Genomic DNA, 25,935 nt, shown 5'->3' with positions numbered 1-25,935 from the left:
TCGGGACGAGCTACAGAAGTTGAGACTGAATTTTTGGATTGTGTCTGAGCCGCTTGCATCACCACTGATTCCGGACGTGGATGTCCAATTAAGCATGCAGTAGAAGATTCTGGGACCCGATACTTCTTTTCTAGTCTGGGCACCGAGGCCGCCACCGAGGCTGGATTCTTCATTATTTTCAAGCCCTCGTCCCATATATGATTGATAATAGGAATTGTTCTGATGGATTTCCTTGATTCCTCTTTGAAATACCTACTGGATTCTCCTGAAGAAGTTCCCCTTCTTCTGGCTGTCCTCCGTCACTCTCCCCAAAATCATCCCTAATTGTGATAATTACTGTAGTCATAGGTTGAACTACTGGAGTTTGGGTAGAACCGACTGAAGTATTCGAGGCAGGAGCGAAAGCTTCAGGAAAACGACGGTAATAGTCGTTGATCATGTGACGTTAGTCAGTCACTAGAGAAACCAGAATCGAGATGGATTCCTCCCTCACATCAGGATGCGTTTCCTCTTCCTCTTCATACGCGAATGATTGCTGGAACGACTTGTATCTTTTGGAGTCGGACACTGGTCGATCTTGAAAAGAGAATACCTCTTGAATGTCCTGGCCCTCTTCTTCATCCGTGCCTTGACTCTTGATTTGTAGCTGTGAAGGACTATAAGCTACTCCGGTCGACTCTTCATCCTCTGACTGTAAATCTAGCAGATTTGATGGAGGAAGCGGAGACATTTTTGTCCAAGTTGTAAATTCTGCAGATTTCTTAACCGTCGACGAGCCCATCAACAGCGGAAAAGACTTGAAAGATATCAATGATTATGTCATTGGTGACTTAAAGGACGTCGTGGACGGAGCTCCCGTCGTCGATACTCCCGTAGTCGAAGAGATACGAATTATCATCGACGAGGTCATCGTCGCCAATTGTGCCGTAGATGATGCCGTCGTCGACGAGGTCGTCGTCGATGGTGTCGTGGGCGAGGTCGACGGCGCTCTTCCCGTCGACTGGGTCATCGACGAACCTTTCTTCCATGACGTTGTCTTAATTACTGACGTCGACGCAGCTGTCGTCATCGAGATTGTTATCGTCGACAAAGTCATCGTCGACGGTTTCACAGGAACAAGCGCCGGCGACGCCCCAGTCTTCGTTGACGGGGCTGAAGACACTGCCCTTGACTCTGATGGCTTCTCTGGCGGGATATGAGGAAGAGAAGACAAAGATGCCTCTTTGTCTTTAGTTCTCTGCTTTTTAGGCTCCACTTTTTCCTCAGGAGCAGATGACTTCCACTTTTTAGAAGACTGAATATTGAAATCATCTTCTGAGTCAGATTCTGAGGTGGCCTTCTTCTTATGAATCCACAACAGTAAGCGTGCCTCTCTGTCTCTCAAAGTTTTAGCTGAAAAGGCTCTGCAGTGTTTGCAGTCCTTAGGCACATGTTTTGGGTGGAGACAATACAAACAGTCCTTGTGGGGGTCTTCAGAATATACTCTGGCTTTCCCACAGGATATGCAGGGCCTGAAAAGCCTCTTTCTGGAGCTTTCAGCCATATTGGGTATAAGATGGAAAACAGTACCTTAAATCCAGAAGAAAGAACTTGCAGTTAGAAAGGTCAAAAGTTCACTCAGGAACAAAACTGAGCAAGGCTCAGGGAAACTCCTTCTCGCACGAAGGCGGTTGGAAATCTGAGGTATGATGGCTCTGCTGGGGAGTGTGATGTCAGGGCTGGCATCTGATTGGCTGAGTTTTGGACCACATAATGATGAGGTTTGGTTACCAAATAATGTTGTTCCCTATGGGGTTTTCTATGCAGTTTTTTCTTTTACTGCTATGGTCATTCTGTTACCGTCAGATTCCTACCATGACGACGGGGAAGATACAAGCATGTGAATCTATGAAAGATTCAATACTGGAGAAGACACTAATATGCTCTCTGACTCTGAAAATAGTGTAACCTTCTTCCCCTCCATTACCCTGCAACTAGTGAACGAATATTTGGGATGATGCCAACAGTTCCCATCAACCGCACTATGAAGGAGCCCCTTTGAACGGCGGTAACCATGTCCCCCACAGCAAATGCACAATAGCCACAGATGGCACGGACATAGTTTGAGTTATTTGTTTGGTCCTTCATAGTTACTTTGTTGGACCCCGTATTGGGTTGTAAAGGGTATAGTTGCATGCTTGCCTCATCTCTAACAATCTCTCCTGAAAGAGTGCATGCACGAGACGTAGGAAAGCACATAACTACACACGCCCACGTATGGCTACATTAGGGAACTACAACATCATCACTTGGAATGTCAGGGGGATGGGCTCAGTGCAAAAGTGACATAGGATATACTCCCAGCTAAACAGACGAAAGGCACAAATAGTATTTTTCCAAGAGACTCACGTCACTAATTCTGAAGCAGCCAAGCTGCAGAGGAAATGTAGATGCCAATTATTCAACACATCTTACTCTGCATTTGCGCTCAAAGCTGCGATATGGATCAAAAACACCCCCCCTTTTTTGCTCTGGAACTGCGCATAGACACTAATGGCAGATATGTGCTGATACATGGTACCTTAGAAGGCGCACACTTGCAGCGCTTATGCCCAAATTACGACCGGTACAGGTTCCTTGAAGGCCTAAACAACATTATGTTGGATTGGATGAGCTACCCCTGGATGCTAGGGGTGACTACAATGCGGTACTCCATATACAAGTGGACCGATCGCTGCCCCCATTTCCAGGGGCAGCAGCAATAAGGCAGGCTGCAGCCCTTAAAAATTGGGCAGAAGGCTGGTCCTTAGTGGACACTTGGCGGATGAAAAGCGCAAGCCTCCGCGAGTACGCATTCTACTCCTCAGTGCACATGCTACACACCAGACTTGATCGGTTTTCTACTCAACCAACCTCACAACCCAAATCACACACACCATCTACCTAGAAAAGACACTCTCAGATCACAACCCTTTGGAGCTGGTCCTACCTAGGGGAGGGTCCCCACACCGGTCCCCACCTGGAGAATAGAGGACACAGTCTTTCGTACCACAATGGCACCATATAGTCCTCTGGCCACCACCAACTGGGCTTCATGTGTCACCACATTACTCTAATCCCTTTGTTTCTTGCACTCACAATTCATAGCAAACCATCAAACTTAATGCATCCTCATTCCCCATGTAGCTTTATTGTACTTTGTAAGAACATCCTATTTGGATAGTCTTCTCATGCAAAAATAACACATGATATTCCAACACTGCTATGCTGCAAGGTTTGCCCTTCAGTAAAGTAATGGTCCTAACAATAGGATCCCAATATATATGGGGTGATTAGCCTAGGAGTTTAGCAGTGCACATGACAAAATTTAGTCAATCCAATTATACTCAACAAAAGGTATTTAGAAAATATATATATATTTTTATTTTTTTATATATTCTTTGGGTTGATGTAAAAAAGGTTGTACAAAAATAGATAACATTTCAAATCCACAAGATGTCAAACAACATACATTAGTGCAAAAAGGGGATAAAAATAAGAGAAATTCGTTTTACTTTAGAGCCTACCCAGTAACAAAACATACTTCAATCATACTCTCATGTTCACAAATTTCCAAATAACCTACCTAATGTTCTCTCATTCAACTTTCATTCTTCCATGCATTTATTCATCCCTATCGTCCTGGCATATGTAACACAAAGATGGTAAATTTGTTACATAAATCAGAATGTTATTCCAGATAGATGACATTAGTACGGCTTTTGATGATTATAAAACAGTACGCCGTATTTCTGGAAACACAAGCCGACGCGCGTTTCGGTGACAGGCCTGAAGGGCCACACCTTCGTCAGGGCTGGGGGTTGTTAACTGGGAGGGAAATGAACAAAGATCTGGAAATAAAAAACAATGTCTTAATTTTTTCATTCTATAAAAATACAGTCATAACGTGTTGGAACATGTACTTTTTCACTCTTTGATACAATTTAATACAGAAAAATACATTGATTATTAGTATTAATATGACAACTATATAGTTGACTTTTTGTGGCTATGCACCGCCCGACTACCTAGTGACACTCCCTAGAACAGACTCCCGGTTAGGTGAGATCTGTGAAAGGTATAGAGATAACCTTAACTAAGCGACCCATCGAGTACATTTCATCACAACTTTCGTCTATCACAGTACATCATACATTCTTTCTAGAGCACATTTAACCAAATAAAAGACAGATTCTTGCAATTGCTAGTGACGCTCAGGGACAAAAAAGGTCTACCCATGGTGTGAGTTCATTTACTCTAAAGGGAAATGGAGGAACAGTCGGCATCATCTTTGGACAACTTTTGTTTCATTACTGGGTTTTTAGAGAACATATATGGAATAAGCGCAGTATTTTGGGATCAAACCACAATGGTACCTAACGATTTCTCCTTCAATTCTTCATAGCAATTGTTTAGACCACTAAAGACAAATTATTCAAAAAAACATATTTTTACCTATCATAAATTTGTAGTCGTAACGATACAGAAACTTGAGACCAGTAATCCTATATGCAGTAGAAGGTAGTTTCTATTTCCGCTCACACTGGGTACCGCGAAAAAGAACCTATAAGTAAAATGATACTTTAAGTAAACATGATATTATTAAAGACTGAGGTGTCATATTTAGTTGGAGACATAGTTGGATTCCGATTCCAATTATAAAGTTGACAGCACTAAATCCTACGTTCTGATACACATTCGAGGATAATATGTTTCTCACAGTACCTGAGATAATCTTTAAATGGTTCTTTCGTAGTAATGGGAATTTAAGGTGTCACCAGATGCTGGCAATCTTATAGATCCTAATAAACAAACAGGGATACTTATTATATATGGTCTCGCATTGTCTAGTCAACCCACAACGATTGCACAAGGGGAGTGATTCATTACCTAAAATAGATGGTTATCAGGTGGCAAAGAATAAGGGAACCGGTTCCAAAACTCAGCAATCTATGATGTGAACTCGCCACACTTCCGGCTATCCGAGTAGGTAAGAGCGGGTAGGAAACTATCAGTCAAAAATCCCTAATAGAGGATAAACGGCCAGAGTTAAATGTGTATTATTGTTGGTATCCTCTAATTAGTACAAAGTAGATAGAGGGGAATCTGGCAAATATACACACCATCAGCTTAATGAAGCAGGGTTCACGGGTGATACAGATGTGGATCCGCCGTTTTTCGTCGCTATTGAAATAAGTTGATGGCTGTCAATAAGAGTAAGGAATAACGCGCCTATGATAAGTAAACATTATTGAATTAGTCTACTAGTTATTTCGAAAATCAAGTACAGGCGTATACACACCGTTATTGGGTGATGCGAAATGCCACTGTCTTTTCCGCTGGAGGGAGGGTGCAGAGCTGCGCATAAGGCTACCTAGTGGGGTATAGAAGGTAGAACAAGAACAGCGATCAGAATATGACTAAGCATGTTTTGGGTCTAAGTAGTAGCATGTCGATGTGTGGAACATACCTTCGACAATAGCGGATCAGTCTGTAGAGGGGGTTCCGCCGATGGACCGCATCGACCTTCCGGCGCCGGAGATAGGACTCTCATTAATTCAGAGCCTGTTTGCATTTAAATAGCCCGCTTTTCGCCTCACAGAGAATCGGCATCACCTGCGTAGAGTGGTAAACATCGACGACAGGCTAGATTTTCCCGGTGGATAGATGGCGGCCATCTTAGAACGGCTGAGATTAGGAAGATGTAAGATAACAAACATCGACTGCCGACTAGATTTTTCTGATAGATATATGGCGGCCATCTTAGAACGGCTAAAATTCGGAAGCTGTAGTAAAGGAAACTGGACCTCATTCCTTTAGTTACTTAATAATCACCATTTTAAAAAAAGGGGATTATATTCTATTTTATTCGACTAGTGGGTATATTTTAGGGACATTAAATTTTTAAATTTTGCGCACCTATTCGAAAGTTCTCCCTAATAATGTGCAAAAGTGTCCAATAGACAGGTGTATCCAAACGCAAAGATGTTTCCATCCAGATCATTATAGCTTTTATCAAATAGGGTGGTCGGACTTTATTGCTGGAGAGATCATTTTTACAGAAATGCCTGGTGCCAAGGACATTCTTCATTGAGTCCTTTGTCCACAGCGTTCAAAAAGAAAATCCAGAATACTTCCCGTTTTTTTCGTAAACCCACGGGGTCCGTTCCTGGATTCGCTTTAATTTTTTCTAGAATGAACCAACGCAGTTCTAGTTCTTTGTGTCCCTTTTCTAGCCAGTGTGTTACAATTGGGGCCGCAGTTTTTTGATTCCTAATATTGGATCTATGCTCCCCTATTCGTACTCGGCACTCTCTGCCTGTCTCCCCAACATATGGGAGGTTGCACGGACACAGAATTAGGTATATGATGTTACTGGTGCGACAGTTCGTCATAGTGGCGTTCCGTCGTACAGATATCGTGCGGGTGTTGGTACTGACAATTTCACCCACGATAGCCTGCGGGCAAATATGACATGTCCCACATTTGTGGTTGCCATATATAGGTTCCATTCCAGTTATGGTGGTTTGAATATTTTCTGGGGTTTCTTGAATTTTGCCTCTTACCAAGTGATTTTTCAAATTGCGTTTTTTTTTAAGGCGAATATAGGTCGATTCAAACCCCAGAAAATATTCAAACCACCATAACTGGAATGGAACCTATATATGGCAACCACAAATGTGGGACATGTCATATTTGCCCGCAGGCTATCGTGGGTGAAATTGTCAGTACCAACACCCGCACGATATCTGTACGACGGAACGCCACTATGACGAACTGTCGCACCAGTAACATCATATACCTAATTCTGTGTCCGTGCAACCTCCCATATGTTGGGGAGACAGGCAGAGAGTGCCGAGCACGAATAGGGGAGCATAGATCCAATATTAGGAATCAAAAAACTGCGGCCCCAATTGTAACACACTGGCTAGAAAAGGGACACAAAGAACTAGAACTGCGTTGGTTCATTCTAGAAAAAATTAAAGCGAATCCAGGAACGGACCCCGTGGGTTTACGAAAAAAACGGGAAGTATTCTGGATTTTCTTTTTGAACGCTGTGGACAAAGGACTCAATGAAGAATGTCCTTGGCACCAGGCATTTCTGTAAAAATGATCTCTCCAGCAATAAAGTCCGACCACCCTATTTGATAAAAGCTATAATGATCTGGATGGAAACATCTTTGCGTTTGGATACACCTGTCTATTGGACACTTTTGCACATTATTAGGGAGAACTTTCGAATAGGTGCGCAAAATTTAAAAATTTAATGTCCCTAAAATATACCCACTAGTCGAATAAAATAGAATATAATCCCCTTTTTTTAAAATGGTGATTATTAAGTAACTAAAGGAATGAGGTCCAGTTTCCTTTACTACAGCTTCCGAATTTTAGCCGTTCTAAGATGGCCGCCATATATCTATCAGAAAAATCTAGTCGGCAGTCGATGTTTGTTATCTTACATCTTCCTAATCTCAGCCGTTCTAAGATGGCCGCCATCTATCCACCGGGAAAATCTAGCCTGTCGTCGATGTTTACCACTCTACGCAGGTGATGCCGATTCTCTGTGAGGCGAAAAGCGGGCTATTTAAATGCAAACAGGCTCTGAATTAATGAGAGTCCTATCTCCGGCGCCGGAAGGTCGATGCGGTCCATCGGCGGAACCCCCTCTACAGACTAATCCGCTATTGTCGAAGGTATGTTCCACACATCGACATGCTACTACTTAGACCCAAAACATGCTTAGTCATATTCTGATCGCTGTTCTTGTTCTACCTTCTATACCCCACTAGGTAGCCTTATGCGCAGCTCTGCACCCTCCCTACAGCGGAAAAGACAGTGGCATTTTGCATCACCCAATAACGGTGTGTATACGCCTGTACTTGATTTTCGAAATAACTAGTAGACTAATTCAATAATGTTTACTTATCATAGGCGCGTTATTCCTTACTCTTATTGACAGCCATCAACTTATTTCAATAGCGACGAAAAACGGCGGATCCACATCTGTATCACCCGTGAACCCTGCTTCATTAAGCTGATGGTGTGTATATTTGCCAGATTCCCCTCTATCTACTTTGTACTAATTAGAGGATACCAACAATAATACACATTTAACTCTGGCCGTTTATCCTCTATTAGGGATTTTTGACTGATAGTTTCCTACCCGCTCTTACCTACTCGGATAGCCGGAAGTGTGGCGAGTTCACATCATAGATTGCTGAGTTTTGGAACCGGTTCCCTTATTCTTTGCCACCTGATAACCATCTATTTTAGGTAATGAATCACTCCCCTTGTGCAATCGTTGTGGGTTGACTAGACAATGCGAGACCATATATAATAAGTATCCCTGTTTGTTTATTAGGATCTATAAGATTGCCAGCATCTGGTGACACCTTAAATTCCCATTACTACGAAAGAACCATTTAAAGATTATCTCAGGTACTGTGAGAAACATATTATCCTCGAATGTGTATCAGAACGTAGGATTTAGTGCTGTCAACTTTATAATTGGAATCGGAATCCAACTATGTCTCTAACTAAATATGACACCTCAGTCTTTAATAATACCATGTTTACTTAAAGTATCATTTTACTTATAGGTTCTTTTTCGCGGTACCCAGTGTGAGCGGAAATAGAAACTACCTTCTACTGCATATAGGATTACTGGTCTCAAGTTTCTGTATCGTTACGACTACAATTTTATGATAGGTAAAAATATGTTTTTTTGAATAATTTGTCTTTAGTGGTCTAAACAATTGCTATGAAGAATAGAAGGAGAAATCGTTAGGTACCATTGTGGTTTGATCCCAAAATACTGCGCTTATTCCATATATGTTCTCTAAAAACCCAGTAATGAAACAAAAGTTGTCCAAAGATGATGCCGACTGTTCCTCCATTTCCCTTTAGAGTAAATGAACTCACACCATGGGTAGACCTTTTTTGTCCCTGAGCGTCACTAGCAATTGCAAGAATCTGTCTTTTATTTGGTTAAATGTGCTCTAGAAAGAATGTATGATGTACTGTGATAGACGAAAGTTGTGATGAAATGTACTCGATGGGTCGCTTAGTTAAGGTTATCTCTATACCTTTCACAGATCTCACCTAACCGGGAGTCTGTTCTAGGGAGTGTCACTAGGTAGTCGGGCGGTGCATAGCCACAAAAAGTCAACTATATAGTTGTCATATTAATACTAATAATCAATGTATTTTTCTGTATTAAATTGTATCAAAGAGTGAAAAAGTACATGTTCCAACACGTTATGACTGTATTTTTATAGAATGAAAAAATTAAGACATTGTTTTTTATTTCCAGATCTTTGTTCATTTCCCTCCCAGTTAACAACCCCCAGCCCTGACGAAGGTGTGGCCCTTCAGGCCTGTCACCGAAACGCGCGTCGGCTTGTGTTTCCAGAAATACGGCGTACTGTTTTATAATCATCAAAAGCCGTATTAATGTCATCTATCTGGAATAACATTCTGATTTATGTAACAAATTTACCATCTTTGTGTTACATATGCCAGGACGATAGGGATGAATAAATGCATGGAAGAATGAAAGTTGAATGAGAGAACATTAGGTAGGTTATTTTGGAAATTTGTGAACATGAGAGTATGATTGAAGTATGTTTTGTTACTGGGTAGGCTCTAAAGTAAAACGAATTTCTCTTATTTTTATCCCCTTTTTGCACTAATGTATGTTGTTTGACATCTTGTGGATTTGAAATGTTATCTATTTTTGTACAACCTTTTTTACATCAACCCAAAGAATATATAAAAAAATAAAAATATATATATATTTTCTAAATACCTTTTGTTGAGTATAATTGGATTGACTAAATTTTGTCATGTGCACTGCTAAACTCCTAGGCTAATCACCCCATATATATTGGGATCCTATTGTTAGGACCATTACATCATTAGGCGGGGTTACGTTCCTTGTTCTATTTTCTGTTTTCTCCCCCTTACGGCCTGCCTACATCCTTAAAAAACCCCTGGGGAACCCCCTTCTTTTATTAAATTGCCCTTCAGTAAAGTCTTTTATTCCATATGACATCTTAAAACCTTTTGTATACATTGTGGATTACTGAGAGAAAATATACTTTCCATCATGGGATTTAACAGATTTGTTTCTGTGTGATTCGATTACTGTTTGCATTAGGGTAACATGCAAATTACATTGGTTTGCAATCTATTCATGGTGAATAATAATCCATTTACACTTGCATAAACAACTCACCAGAGAGTGGCCATGTTTCCACGAAGGCGGTGGCGCAGTCAACTGGTTCGACATCAGCAGGAAGTAAATCCTTGCCCTTGGTAAGCAGGAACAATACTGAAAGGTTTCTGCTACTAGAAGTTTGATTTGCATGTGGGCCAGGATCTCGGGTATTGGATCTCTCTGTTTATGCCTGCAATAGAAGGACAACACAATTTTCGTGCTATTGTGGGTGTGATTAGGCTCATATTCATTCCTAAAAAAGATGGTAATTGTAGCATTCTTCATCAAAAACCATCCATACTTCCAAAGAGTTTTTTTCTCTACTCTTAGTGCCATTTTCCTTCTTAGTATGACTCACTTAAGAAAGCCTATCCGGATCCCGGTAGAGATGGGTAGGCAGACCACGCGCTGACCAAGGCAGCAAGAACCTTAAACCCCTATGGTTCTTTCCCCTTGATGTAAAACCTACCGGGTACTGTTGACACCTAGACACCTTGACTTTTAGGCAAGAGCTGTCCCATACAGGTAGTACAACCATTTATAAACTGACACTAAACTAGGTCATTTCTTATTAGAGATAGATGTAACCATTAGGTCCTGAAGAATCGCAGCCAGTGTGCATAGGCGAGAAACATGTTGACCTCACGATATGTATTGTAGTCCTGGATCGTGACGTGGGATCCTAATTTCCAGCGATCATAGCAGAATAAATTGATCTCCGGTACCTTGTGCCACATTTTAATTCACGTATTTACACTATCCGTTCCCCTCTGGCCCCTCACCCGCACTTCACCCTTAGGCAGTTGGTAAAAAGATCTCCGCCAAAGAGCCCCTCTTTGAGGTGAGCCCGTTGGGCATTGCAGCGCCTGCCCAACGAGGAGCAAACGCCAATGATGAAGCATGACACTCGCAAGGGTGTGTGAGGCAATTAATACCAACAAATTGGATACCCAGGGTAGCCCTCCACTGAGCACTACCTTCACCCTTCTTGTGACCGTACCTTTATCTTTTTCTACCTTCTATCTATAGGAACAGCCGAGTCTGTCTTTGCTTGACATTGTCACTTAAGAAAGCGCATGATATTTTTCACATATGTTTAGTGTAGGTTTACAGTATGGCTACTAGGACAATTCATCCCATTCTGCTGGCAATTACAAAGGAAACGAGAGATATAAATTACATCTAGTCCTTGATATACTGGAACACAAATTACTCTATCTGCCTTATTCATGGATCCTACTCAGAACTTGGATCAAGACTTACAACACCTCTATCTTGAGAATACAGCTTAAACCCCTTCGACGCTCATGACGAGCTGGGCTCGTCATGAGGTAGCCTCCTCGCACGCTCATGACGAGCCCAGCTCGTTATGAAACATGGGAATGAGTAAATCCCAGCGTACGGGCGGAATTCCGCCCGCACGCATGCGGTTAAAACAGACATTAGCATTAGGATTTGCAGATAACCTAATAGTCCCTACATGCACTCCACAATTTTCTGGAGATTCCATTAAACTGAGGGAACTTTTGGATTCCCTAACTGTGAATGTTGCTTTTCACCCGGTGCAGTTTTTTCATGATAGAACCAAGGCAGGATAACAATTATATGAGAATCACCAGGAGAGGGGATTTGGCCCTACTCCCATATTAGGATCCACAAGTACTTGTTTTGATTGGGGAGAAGTTGTGTGCTTTCACAGTTATCATTTTGCATATTTATCCAGCTGCCTGAGCTTAAACTTTCAGGGGCAGACCCATGACATTGTAATACTGTTAAAGTGTCTTAGATAACGAGCTGGGAGGAGGGCAGCCTTTAACTTACATGGATTTTTAGGTCTGGCTTGTCAGTGAAACTGCCACCTAACCTTTTATACATCGATGTGTACTGGATTTATAGGCCCATTAGTCCTTTTAGGTCAAAGCCAATCCAAAATTATCTCAAAATGTAATTTCTGCCAAAATGTGATCAGCTGCTACATAGCTCTTGAATATGCCGCAACCCTCTGTGGGTCAGTATCCACTGGACAACTGTCAATTTCTCACAGTCTCCTTTATTCCTCCAATCGGATTGGCAAATGGTACAGCCATCGTTAAATGGCTTGTAGTTTACAGATATCATCAAGACCTATTTGAACAATGCAACTGGCATACTGAACAGCCCTGTGTGTATATATAGAGCATGGTGATCTAGAGTGTATGGCCAACATATAACTGAGTGTTGCTAATATATTATTAGAAGAAGGACTGCAGGGCTTGGGAATGGAGGACTGGCAGTATTGTAAAGTAGCCTACTGTTAATCACCGGTCCCGAAACAGAGCATAAGGTCTGTGTGAAGATAACAGTCTGAAATCACTGGAGACTAATCACCTGTTTATCACAGAACGTGCAGTGTAATGAGTGGGTAGGAAAGAGCTGAGATCAACCAACAAAAACTTTTTTATCGAAGGACAGTGCAGGCAGGAGCAGGAATGATAAACGGTGAGCTACCAACAGGAGCGAGGCTTTAGCCCGCTCAATATTACTGGATATGGACAGCGTGCATGAGAGGGCTGGTAAAAAGCGAATAACTGTCCAGAGCACGGGGAACCGAGGCCCTCTGTTTAACTTTGTTACCCCTATAGAGGAAGCATGCTTTCTGCAATTATTGAAGCATTTGCTTTGCTTTTTAGTGAACTGGGTTACCTCCAGCCCACTCAAACATGTACCCGACCTTTTCACACAGAGGGTTTTACAAGTAAACTGGCTCATTTCAGGAGTTTATTTTCATTTCTTTGGTCTGTCATGCTTGAGTGTAACTTGCTGGCAGGACAGGATGCCCGGGTGAGTCAGCCAGGGAAATCTACCATGTCGGATTCAGAGGCCTGTACTCGATGTAGGGAAGTCCAAGTCAAGCAGCCTTGGATATAGAAGGTTTGAGGATTGCACAGCTCCAGAGAACCCAACATGCCATCATGTACCTCTTTTCATTTATTTGTATTAATTTATATGTGGCCTCAAAAGCCTCAGAGCACCGTAGCAACAGAGTAAATTGCAACAAGTTATATGACAGCAACAACCTCGATCCAGGACATTGTGGACGTCACCAGACCTGAACTTTCTACCTACAAATGGTTGTTTTCAGGTCTGTTAGTCTAATTAGTTAAATGGAGAGAAACAAGACTACAACACCCAGAATGCATTAGGCTATTACACAAAAGTCCAGGACTGGAACAGTTTCCATAATGACCTGGAGGGTGGTAGCACCCTTAAATATATAAATACCAATGCATCCACGAATATATACATACTCTCCCAAATACCAAAAAGCAGTCTATCTATTTTGTCCATGTGCGCATGGGAATCTGGACATCTGGATGCCAAAAAGTGCAAATGCATATTAACAGACATATGTTTAAGGCTCTGATGGCCGAGGAAACGAGTGGCAATGCAAAGTATGAATCAAGTATGCAATTCCTCTGAGTTAAATATACAAGAAAGAAACAGCACAACAATTGATCCTTTAAAGGTACAGAGGGGTATATTATCAAGGGGTTTTATCTCCGCTTTTTTGGCTTTAAAAGCCAAGAAAGCGGAGATAAAATTATCTCCCTATTACCAAGCTGTCGCTAACACCAGTTAGCGACAGCTAATAGGAGATAGCGACCATCATGGGCCCCACTTTGCATGTCAGTGATATTTATCACTAATGATATGCAAAGTGGGCGTGCCAAGATGTTAGCGACTGGAAACAGTCGCTAACATCGCTATCTCCTATTACCAACTTTTGGAGATATTTGCGCTAAGCGCGAATATCTCCAAAAGCTAACACCTGCCCTGAGCAGTTCTTAGCCATGTTATCCAATGGGAGGTGGATAACATGGCTAAGAGCATTTGCTCGATAATGCATGAATATCGCTGACTGTTCAGCGATATTCATGCATTGCGGGCGTTTTTTATCGCATTTGCGATAAACCTTGCTAATAGCAAGGTTTATCTGCGATAAAAATCGCCGATGTGCGGCGATAATTTTTGTCTCTAAACAAGTTAGAGACAAAAATTATCGCTAGTTGTTGGTAATATGCCCCAGAATTCCTTACATAAAACAAAAAAGCAATGAGGTCCTGTCTGAGACGAATTTCATAATTTTTCAGAAAAAGTCAAGGAATTCCAGAGCTTCAGGGTGCCCCGGAGGTGGCATCGTGCAGTGTCTTATTTGGCACAAGTTTTGGGACTTCTAATTACATTTTTCTTCTGGAAGAGTGGGCAGCTCCCAATATCTTGAATTTTTGCAAGAGGTACTTTGATGTGTGTAGATGTACAGCCTCGAATGTAGATGGAACTATGATCTTGTTTCAAGAAGGAGCAACATGAGATCCCTTAGCACAAGGGTGATTTGATCCTTTCAAGTGGTAGAGGCTACAAAATGGACCCCCACATGGATTTTTGCTTTAAGAGTGCTAGTCTGATTCAGGAAGCACAAGCTGCAGGTAGTTGCCATGGTCAATTTTGTTAAAGATAAGGCCTACTACTATCTGTATGAAGTACGTCCCGAAAAATAAAGGTTTTATCTGTTTCAACATTCTCAGTTATGAACGTAAGGCAATGTTCTCACCTCTTGTTGAGAGAGGAGCTGAAAGATTAAGCCATTTCCACCCAAACAGGTGCGTTTCTTAAAGGAGCAAGGGAGAAAAGCCAGGTGTCTTGGAATTACTGTGTGAAGGAGATATAACAAATATCTCTGTTCTGAGGGGTTTGGTCTTGGTTTGAATTTAGACATCCAAGATGTAACTGGTGTTCCATACTGTAAGGAACAAAACATTTCCATATATAAATATATTGCATTACATGCCATGCATGTAAATTCGGTGTTAATACCACTAAATACAGTACTCCTTTCAGAGATACAGAAATTGACATTAAGGGCAAGTACAACTGCCGTACGGATTTCGCAGTTTGCACCTGTGGGCTTAGGTATGTGGGAAGTACGAAGCTCCAGGTGCACGTGAGAATACTCCAACACATCAGAGCTATCATGAAATGCGATCCTTCATATCCATTCGCGAGACATTTTAAATTTGTTCATAATAAGGACATCAATTGTTTATCCTATCCTATCCTATTATCCTATTATGTAATTGATTCCGTTCCCATGCCACGTAGAGGAGGCAATAGGGAAAAATTATTGAGACAATTAGAGACTAGATATATTCTAAATCTGGACAGTAAATATCCGAAGGGTCTCAATAACACGGAAGATTTGCACACTTTCCTTTAAATTTATGACTACATTCCATCACTTGGGAGCATTAGGAGACCCTTTCAGAAATTTTAAACTTTGTTCACCCTTACAGGCTTGTAATGGGTGAGGCCTCCTAATAACAGCAGATACATTGACTAATTACTAGACTTGGTATGGGGCGTTTACACTCATCTACCCAACCATGCAGCCGCCGGCTCTAAATCAAGTTAATTGGTTTTAACTATTTTTATATGGTATTTGTTTGCACACATGATTAGCACTTAGCACTTAGCACTTTGGTAATTCTTCATGGAATCGTATTATTAGGAAATAGATAGAGTATCAAACCCCTTTGTCAATAGAATTTTAATCTTGACAGTGTATTCGTTAAATGGTGTTGGTAAACCTCCCTTCTGGAGTTATTAGCTCCACATTTTAAAGCCAAGGAGGATTTTATCCTCCTTGGAGATTTTAATATACACATGGACAATCTGACACACCCCGAAACCATCTCACTAACTGCAGATTTGTCTAACCTGGGGTTAAAGGCTATAAATAGCGGTGCCACCCACAGAGGTGGCCACACTCTAGATTCACTATTCTCTAACTGCACTAAAATAAGATGCCTGCCTGCTAAAGAAATCAATTGGTCAGATCATTTTTTGATAGAGTTTCTTCTTATGGGCCCGGTTAAATCCTTGCATAAACCGCTGCTCCCACCAATTCTGCGCCGTCAATGGCACAAAATATCGGTGGAAAAATTGCGGGAAAAGTGGATACTACCAAAATTCACAAATGAAGACTCAGCAGACACTGCATTAGAAAAACTCAATAACTCATTGGAGTTAGCCATCGACACCCTGGCCCCACTAAAACCTCATAAGCAATACCCTCCCACCAAGCAAGAAAAATGGTACACACAAGACCTTAGAACAGAAAAGCAGAAATGTAGGCGACTTGAAAAAGCATGGAGGAAATCGAAAACTGAGGAGAAAAGGAGAATTTACCAAGAGGCCCAGTTAACCTATTATAAAAACATAAAACAAGCTAGGAAAAATAGTCTCACCTTACAATTAGAAGAGGCGGGAAACTGTCCAAGGGAGCTGTTTAAAATACTGCAGAGCTTTGTCAAACCCACAGCTAGTGAAAGCCCCAATGATTTCTCCCAAACACTTTGTGATGAGATTTCAATGTTCTTTGAGGACAAAATCAATCTTATTTATAATAAAATTATGGCCTCTAGAGGTGCAGGAACCTCGGTCCCCCTCCCTAATGACTCACCTACACAAAATAAAAACCCTCTACTGACTTTTCCACTAGTCAGTGACTTAGACCTGCCACCTCTCATCAGCCACATAAAATCTGGGTCCCCCAATGACTTCCTCCCTGCAAAATTGGTCGCCCCTCTGATCTCCCTCCTAGGACCCTCCATTCAGTCAGTGATGAACATCTCATTGACAGAAGGGCAAGTCCCAAAGGAGTGGAAAAAAGCGGTGTTGAACCCAATAAGGAAAAAAGCGGCCTCCCCATGGACAGACCTCTCAAATCTTCGGCCTATCTCCCTCTTGCCGCACATCGCTAAGATGACTGAGAAGCACGTAAATACCCACTTATCAGATCATATCGAGGCAACGGAAGGCCTGGACCACTCACAATCTGGGTTCAGGCCCAACCACAGCACCGAATCAGCCCTCCTAGCAGTGACCAATAACATCAGGATGACACTGGACGGGGGAGGGTCAATAATTCTGGTGCTGTTGGATTTATCTGCTGCCTTTGATACGGTATCACACGAAGTGCTTCTCAGTCGTCTGAAAGATGTGGGATTGGGGGGTGTAGCTCTGTCCTGGATGGAGAGTTTTCTCTCTGGCCGCTCTCAAGAAGTCAGGTTGGGCTCCCATAAATCCATCTCTAGGGAGCTCACCAGGGGAGTGCCACAGGGCTCATGCCTAAGCCCCACATTATTTAATGTGTACGTGGCCCCCCTGGCTGACTTAGTGAGATCCTTTGGGTTCACCCCGGTGTCATACGCCGACGACACCCAACTTTTGTTTCCTTTTAAAACCTTCACACCTGCCTTAAAAAAATCCTTTGCAGATGGAATGAGGGCAGTATCAGAGTGGATGGCCAAGAACTGCCTACAGTGTAATGTAGGCAAAACGAAAGTACTGTTGTTCGGGGAGGCAGTGACACTGTGGTCCCCCGAATGGTGGCCCCTTGAACTGGGACCAGTTCCCAATCCTAAACAGACCGTGAAAAACTTGGGAGTGCTATTAGACCAAGCCCTTACATTTAAAGATCATGTTAACCAAGTTGCCGGTACATGTTTTAGGGCCATCGGACTGTTGAGAAGGGTGTTTCCATATCTACCTGACAGTCATAGAAAAACCTTGGACTACTGCAATGGTCTTCTACTATCAACTAATGAAGATCAACTTAACAAACTGCAGATAGTCCAAAATACTGCGGCAAGATTAGTCCTCAACGCTCCACCTAGGACTCCCTCCCGCCCTCTACTGGCTAAAGTACACTGGCTCCTAGTGCGGGAACGCATTAAATTCAAAATCCTATGTACCATCCATAAATGTCTGACAGGTTCGGGGCCTAAGTATCTAACAAAAGCCTTCCTACCCTATGTCCCAGGGCGCTCTTTACGCTCTAGCAACCTCCAGCTACTGCAAGTGCCCAGAATTAAGAAATCTAGACAGGGAGGTCGTGCCCTGGCCCACACTGGACCCGTTCTCTGGAACTCTCTGCCCCAGACATTAACAAATCACCAATCATCTATCCTTCCGAAAAACCCTCAAGACCTATCTCTTCACAAGTAATTAAATACTTATCTATCTATTCAACCATCTTGAACATGATTTGGCACACTCTATGTTCCTTCCTCAGGCAAAGCGCGGAGATACCCCTTCGGGGGTTTATTCAGGCGCCATATAAGGAAATAAATAAATAAATAAATAAATGTATGCAGGTGTATGGAGATATTTAATTTTGCTTATTTTGCACATATGCGACTGCATTTAGGCAGTAATTTGCACTGTGATGCATTAACATGATCACAAGGTGAAATTTGCATATTTTGCACAGTTGAATTGAGTGTGGCTGTAACTATGTCTACTCAAATATTGGCTTATTTTGCACAAACGCGTCTGCATTCATGCAGTTATTCGCACATGGTTCCACTTATGTGGACCAAATAGGTCAAATGTGTATGTTGCACAAATCACACAGTATCATGTGTTTTTTTATTTATTAAATAATGCTCTGTGTTTTATATGGATTACATTGTTGTTGCATACTATTTATACAATATGTATTGCAAGATTTTGCACGTATAAAAAAGGCATTGAAGCTGCTATGTTGAAACAAATATAAACACAAAAACTGATTTATTGTCAAGAATATAGGAAGGGTAAGAAAACCTAATTTCTTAAGCAATCAACGATGCATGAAATGAAGTATTTGCACAGTAGTATTTTTTCACTGTTCATGGTCACGTGGCATTGAAACTTTAAAAAAAACATGTATAAATAACCAACAAGTACTGCAGGTTCATTATGTGAACAAGGGTACTTGTTACCCGAAACGCGCCATGCTGAAATGTGAAGACAAGGGATAATAAACCTACCTGCTGACTCCATACTGCCTGGTGGTCCGTTGATTTCTGTATTGCCGTGTGGGAGAGACAGAAAGCAGTTGCATATATATATATATTCACTGAAAAAACCATAGGTTTTACACCAGTTATTGTTAGGAATTAGCATTTAAAAAACCTATTCAATTCACTGAAAAAACCATAGGTTTCACACCAGTTATAGTTAGCTGGAAGTTTTACTTGCTTAAAACCATTGAAATTCCCACGTTATAGTTAGTTGGACTCACTATAACTTGCACGTGCAATGCACTGCTGATGACGTCACATATCACATCACTCATGACATGGTCAGTGACATCACTCATGACATCACTGATGACACCATCCTTGTGACAGTGACAGACCTCCTTTCACTGTAATGTAACCCTTGAAACAAATATTCAAAAATATTTCTCTAAGTTGTGTGTCTGTGGGTGTGGGTGTGTGGGGTGTTTCGGTGTGGGTGGAGGTGAGGGTGTGTGTGAGATATGTGTGAGGGGTGTGTGGGTGTGGGGTGTATGGGTGTGGGATGTATGTATGTGTGTGGAATGTGTGTGTGTGTGTGAGGAGTGTGTGGGGGGTGTGTGTGTGAGGTGTGTGTGTGTGGTGTGTGGGGTGTATGTCAGAGGTGTGTGTATGTGTTGGGAGGGGGATGAGGTGTGTGTGTAGGAGTGAGGTAAATAATTAAGAAAAAGAGAATGAGTGAAGAAGCAAAGGAAGGGAACAGAGGGTAAGTGAAGTAAAGAATGGGAACTGAAAGAAGTTGAATATGAGAGGGGAAATAGGGAAAGGGGAGTAAACATGCAGAATAAGTGAGGGAAGCAGAGTAAAGAAACAGGAGTGAGGTTGGTTGAGAAAATATTAGTGAGGTTAAAGCAAAGGGTGATGACAAACTAAATTTTTTTAGTCACACTTACCAGATAATAAATGTAACTTTAATTACATTTTTTTTTACTACACTTTGTATCTGTGAAAGAGAGAAGAAAAAATAAGTTATAATTAGTAAAATATGTATTTTAAATTAAAAGATACAAATGAAGAGGTTAAAAATCATAACAGTGTATTTAGAAATAAAGTAAGAGTGAAGGACACAGAAAGGGAAATAAAGTAAGGTAGAAGGACAAAAAGAGAGAAAAAGAAATAGAAGGAGAGCAAATTACCAAGAGTAAGGCATATAGATTCTCTGACAGAGAGGAAGAGAAGAACAGAGAAATGAACTGAAGGTAAGAAAGATACTAAAACAATGTGAGTTAGCAAAACTAAATCAGGAAACAGTAGTAAGTAAAAAGATAATGACTGAGACGGAAAAGAGTCTAATTAAGGATGCATTTAGAAGAATGAGGAATAGAAGATAACTGAGAGTAAGTGAAGAACAGTCATAGAGTGAAGGGATGAAGGGAGAGAGGATAATATACAACGATTGAGGGAAATGGAGTGAGGAAGTTAGTAGACAGACACACTAAGAGAAAAACTGAGTGAGGTGGAGTACAATGAGTGAGCAAAGGAAATGAGTAAGGGAGCAAAACAAGGAAAGAGAGGAGAAGACGACTAAAACAGTGGTACTGAGAGAAAATAATTTGGTGATGAAAGTAAAGAGAAGGACATTGAAAGAAAAGAAATGAGGGATAGTAATGGAACCAGAGTAAAAGAAATGGGATGAAGAACGATGTGAGAAGAGCAGTGAAGTTGTTGTAAAAGAAATGATAGAAGGTAGATGAACACAAGTGAACATAACACAAGGAGAGTGAGGCACTGAGGACATAGAGGTAGTGAACGAAAAATAGAGAGAAGAGGTCAAAAGAAAGGAGCAAACAAAGATAAGCGATGGAGAGTGGGTGATTTATAGTGATAGAGTGCGACAATACTGCTGAGTGAGTAAAGAGGAATTACTAAAAGAGCAAAGGAGGAAAATACCGAAAAGGGAAGTAAAGCAGAGAACTGAAAGCTGGAAAGTTATGCAAGGGAGAGAGGGGATGCAGACAGTTGAAATGAGAATGAGGGGTTGTGAAAGAAGTGGAGTAAAGGAACGGGGGTTACAGAGAGTGAGAGAAAGACATTATAAGTGAGTAAAAAGAGCTGAAAGTGGTTGGAAAAAGGAAAATGAGTGTCAGACAATGGGAATACAATGTAATTTACACAATCCAAAGTATAGAATAACTTGTACAACAAGTTACATAGTTTATTTTTGCTGTTCTCAGAATATATTGAATTTCACTTAAAACAGTGAGTTCAAATTACTCATCATATGACAGCGGGAAAAAAAAAACTTAGATACTGACAAATGACAAATGTACACTAATCTTTGATTCACTTACTTTTCCTTTAGGCCAAATAGTATATCATGAAGGTCCTTTTCTCGTTGGAAAGTACTCTGCTGTTCTCTAAAAATTCCATTTCATCGACTTTCTAGAAGAAAACTTCGAAGAACATCTGAAATATTTTCATTATTTTCATATACTCCTTCTGTTCAGTCATAACTGTTTGCTCATTCCTTCACCATTCCTTAAGGCCAAATAGTGTCAGATGTATTAGTATATTTTCAAATTAATTAAAACAAACTCTAAAATTACCGTTTTTCCGACGTTCTAAAAGAAAGGCTCAAACAACATTTTCACAATATTTAAATTTTCATAATTCCATCTCTGACTCACTCATGTTCATCATTTTGTATAATACTGATATCACTTACTATGAGATCCACTTACAGTACCTATATGACAAGTCAATTTTTTATATTATCTTGATCACTTTTACTCAGAATATAATTTTAAACAGCAAACTAACCTTTATTAACTGCTCCCGTCTTCATAGGCCAATTACCTTTACTTAAATTGTGGTTCTAAAAACACTAGGTATGAATTTTTTAAGTCAAAAGGCAAACGTTGTTTGAAAGTCAAATGAGTGTCATTACACTGGGTCCAACCTTTACGACTTTTTAAATAGCATGTGTAATGCCCTGATGTTGTTGAAGGACCGTCATGATAAATAATAGCTACAGTTGCAAACGTTCTTCCTGAAATTGATAACTGAGAAGCCACAACATTTTTAATAGAAGTTGACAATTTACTTCCATCAGGTCTACATCGTTGGAACATTAAAATCACATATTTACCATAAGTTTGTAAAAATAATGTGGACAGCATTGCAGACTTACATTGGGTACACACCATATTGTGATCAGCTGCTTTAACTAGATTATTAAAAGGCACTGATTTGCAGTCTGGTAAAGTCGAATATATAAATCTTTCAGTGTCTATTCTAGTACTACTTGATAAACTACAGTTGTCGCAGTCATGCTGCCATTGATAAGAAAGGCTAAAAAGATTTTTTTATATCTACACCTTCATCTTCCAAAACATCAAACATATACATTAAAAATTCCTGACAATCCTGCTGAATAATCTGTGAAAATTGATTTTGACCAGAACATATGTCTAGAAGATTTCTAATTTCTGAACCACTTTCTGTTTTTGCTCTATCACTGCTACATTTCTCAAACACGGAATTCAATAAACAGCAGAATGTTTGATCCCGATTTTCAACAATCTGTTCTTGTAAATTTTGAAGAAAAAAAACAACATTAAGCACTACATTAGCATAGCAGTTGACACCAGAACTGTTTTCAAACTTAAATCCAACAACATCTTCAACAGAATCCTTTTTCTTTCTGCTTACAATTACAGTTTCATCTACTTTTTGTCTTTTTGCTACTACCTCACTGCAATTATTCTCATTTCTTCTTTTTCGGCCTACCACACGTTTTTCAAACAGAGGATATTGAGGCAAATGTGGAGCATACTCTCTTCTTAACCTATTGTATTCTTTAACACAATCTAGATCAGCACAAATCTTTGTTTCATCACACTCAATCAAGTACAATCCTGATAAAGTTCTGACTCGTGATAATGCCACATATGCCATACCCTCTTTAAACACAGAACTTCCAATGTTCACCAAAGCACTATCTACACTTAAACCTTGAGATTTATGAATTGTCACCGCATATGCCAAACAAATAGGAAACTGTTTTCGGCGAACATATAAGTCTTTCACAAGCAAAAACCTAGCTGAACAACGACAAATTTGTTCTATTTCGTCAATGCCATCAAATTTAATTTTTAAAATTTCAATTCCATCTCTATTTTTGTAATTCACAAAACCAACAACATGACCCATTGCTCCATTTACCAGACCTCTTTCAACATTTAAATTCCTTCTCAAAATAATACGACAATTTAAACACACATTCAGAGTCTTTTCAAAACCAGCAGTTTTAGATATAGTCTTCTCTAATGAATCCAATTTTGATTTCAAATTTTCAGACAAAATAATTGTTGCTCCCATATGCTCTATTTTATCTGTAGCTTCCAGTTTCACTATCTCTTCATTTTCTAACTTTAACATTTTGTTGTTGAACATGGAACATTCTTTAAGAGTTGGCATCAAACATATGCCAGATTTCTTCTCGTTAATTTTCTTAAAAATATTCTCTGGAAGAATGTTTTCATTTGGGTACAAATTTGAAAATAATCGTCCATGTAAAGCTTCTTTCCCATGCTGACTTACTTTTCCGATTCTTACATCTTGTAGAATATTTTTATAATCTTCATCCTTTGCCTGCCGCATATTTTGGAGTAGTTCTGCATATTTGAAATGTAACCATATATTAACGTTTCCAATGCTTCCTAGGCACTTCTTGGTATCTTCATGCGTGACCATTTTAAACACTGGTTGTCCTTTCACTGGAGTCAACTGCAGTAGATCTCCAAAAACAATGATGTGTTTCCCTCCAAATAACACATCATACTCTGTTCTAAGAATTTCTTGCATTCTCAAATGCACAAAAGCAAGCATTAGATTTGAGACCATGCTTACTTCATCAATGATAAGAAGTTTCATTTTCTTCAGGACTCTCGAAACTTCGGAACACGCATCTCCAGATAGCTTGTGGTATTGCAATTTGTTATCATGCTCCACTGGCAGCATCAGTAAACGATGTAAAGTAATCCCTTTAATATTATGTGCTGCCAGCCCAGTTGGAGCGGTAACAACACAAGATACCGGTGATTCAGTCCTTTTCTGCAGATAAGTTGCAATTGCTTTAATCAGAACTTTTTCCAGTTCCCGCTTCTCCACTCACGTACAGTTGGACAGGCTTAAATGATGTACATGAGCACTCTTTTTTCTCATGACTGAATCCATGTTCAATCTGTTCTGTGACTTCGTCATATATCTGCTTCTGCTCAAGGTTTAGTTGTTTCACCAAATCTTCTAAGTTAACTACATCATCTTGAGCTTGTTCCATAGCTCTTTCCACCTCATCCATGGCCGTGGCAGCTTCATTTTGGATAATTGGTCCTCCTAGTGGATCCTGACTCAATGAAGTAGAACTCTGACTGCCTTGAGAACTGTCTCTCGCAATCTCTGCAGCAATTGTGGCTTCTTGCTCTATTTCTTCGTTCAACATTTGCAGATAATTTGGAAAAACAGGACATTCTATGGTATCCTTGGTTGCATTAAAAGAATCTTCGAAACAGAGAAAATCTCCAAGTAGTTCCTCTTCTGTACGCCATGGCTTAAAGAGTTGCAAAAGAGCTAAATAGTAAAATTCCCTTTTCTCTGGATTTTCGCAACTCATTTTTCGATGATTAATCAAATGGCCTTTTGTCTGCTTCACTAGACATCATTCACACCCAATGATAGCATATATTCCATTGTTGATATCTTCTCTGATGGTCCTCTTATAAATATAGTTTTGCAGAACTTCATACAAACAACTGTTCTCAAGATGACTACTTCTATTTGGATAGTATGTATCCAACATGTTTGTCTTCAGAATATCTGTACTTTCTGGTTCTTTCTCCGCCAAATACTCTATTTCTTGTACAGATTTCAAAACTCGGTTTCGTGTTGCAGCAAGACCTAGACTTATCCAAATGATGGTTCTAGATTTGGCATAGACTTGCTGATGACAATCGATCAGAACATTCATATGCTCCAATTTCTCGATGCGACAACATCTTCAGACTGTAACTGTATAATTTCTTGCTTAGACTCTTTTCATGTGAAATGTCCTCCCATATTTCCTTCAGTTCTGTCTTTTCTTTTTTTGTGATGTAAGACGTCACATATCGAGCCACAGCAATAGAGTTGTCAGCAACGAATTGAATATCCATGTTAGCATTCCACATGGACAAAATCACTGGGTTGTAGTCGTTGATGTACTTGGACTCTTCGTTTCTTTTTAAATTGTATGTATTTTTTGGTGATTTCCTCGTCACAGTATGTCGTAGAGAAGACATCAAATTATTAACTCTTCCTTTAGAAATCACTGGTCGTGGAAAGCCGAAACAACATTTTGTGTAGAACTTGTCCTTGTTTCTGAATTTTCGACGACAATACTTCCCACAACGATGCGATTGAAAGCGTAAAACTTGTTGCCTTAAACTGTTTTCCTCTGTAGTTTTCGGAACAGCACATGTTGAATACTCTTCAATGAAACTCATCACTGTTTCATCCGAATCTGTTCCAAATTTGGGTGCTTCTTTAATCCACAACAACATATGTATGTGAGGAGCACCTCTCGCTTGATACTCCTTTCTCCAAAAGAAATCCAAAACCTCTCCAAGGGGAGGATTTTTTTTGTTGGTAATAAAAGACATCATAGCTTCAAATCTATGATTAAAATATCTGCATACATTCACTGGATCCAAAGAACACAGTTCTCCAGGTGTTTTGAATTCTATATTTTGTATATTTGCATTTGCCTCTCGTAGAAATTGAAGTAAGTCGTCCCATGCATACTCGGCACAGCTAAGAGTGAGGAACCATGTAGGAGTT

General features: G+C 40.3%; 1 protein-coding gene across 11 annotated transcripts in view; it reads right to left on the bottom strand.

Moving 5' to 3' along the window:
* Positions 1-25,935, bottom strand: part of LOC144767498 (uncharacterized) — a 1,510,898-nt gene that overhangs the window by 930,562 nt on the left and 554,401 nt on the right. For all 11 annotated transcript variants that reach the window (XM_078650906.1, XM_078650905.1, XM_078650908.1 and 8 more), the window contains exon 2: positions 10,256-10,427. In XM_078650906.1, coding sequence (XP_078507032.1) covers positions 10,256-10,387 — 132 coding nt within the window. In that variant the 5' untranslated portion in view covers positions 10,388-10,427. The remainder of the gene's footprint in view (positions 1-10,255; positions 10,428-25,935) is intronic.

Source organism: Lissotriton helveticus, chromosome 7, assembly GCF_964261635.1.
Source record: "Lissotriton helveticus chromosome 7, aLisHel1.1, whole genome shotgun sequence".
NCBI classification, from domain to species: Eukaryota; Metazoa; Chordata; class Amphibia; order Caudata; family Salamandridae; genus Lissotriton; species Lissotriton helveticus.
The sequence above is the reverse complement of the archived record's forward strand: the minus strand, read 5'-3'. Positions and strand labels throughout refer to the sequence as shown.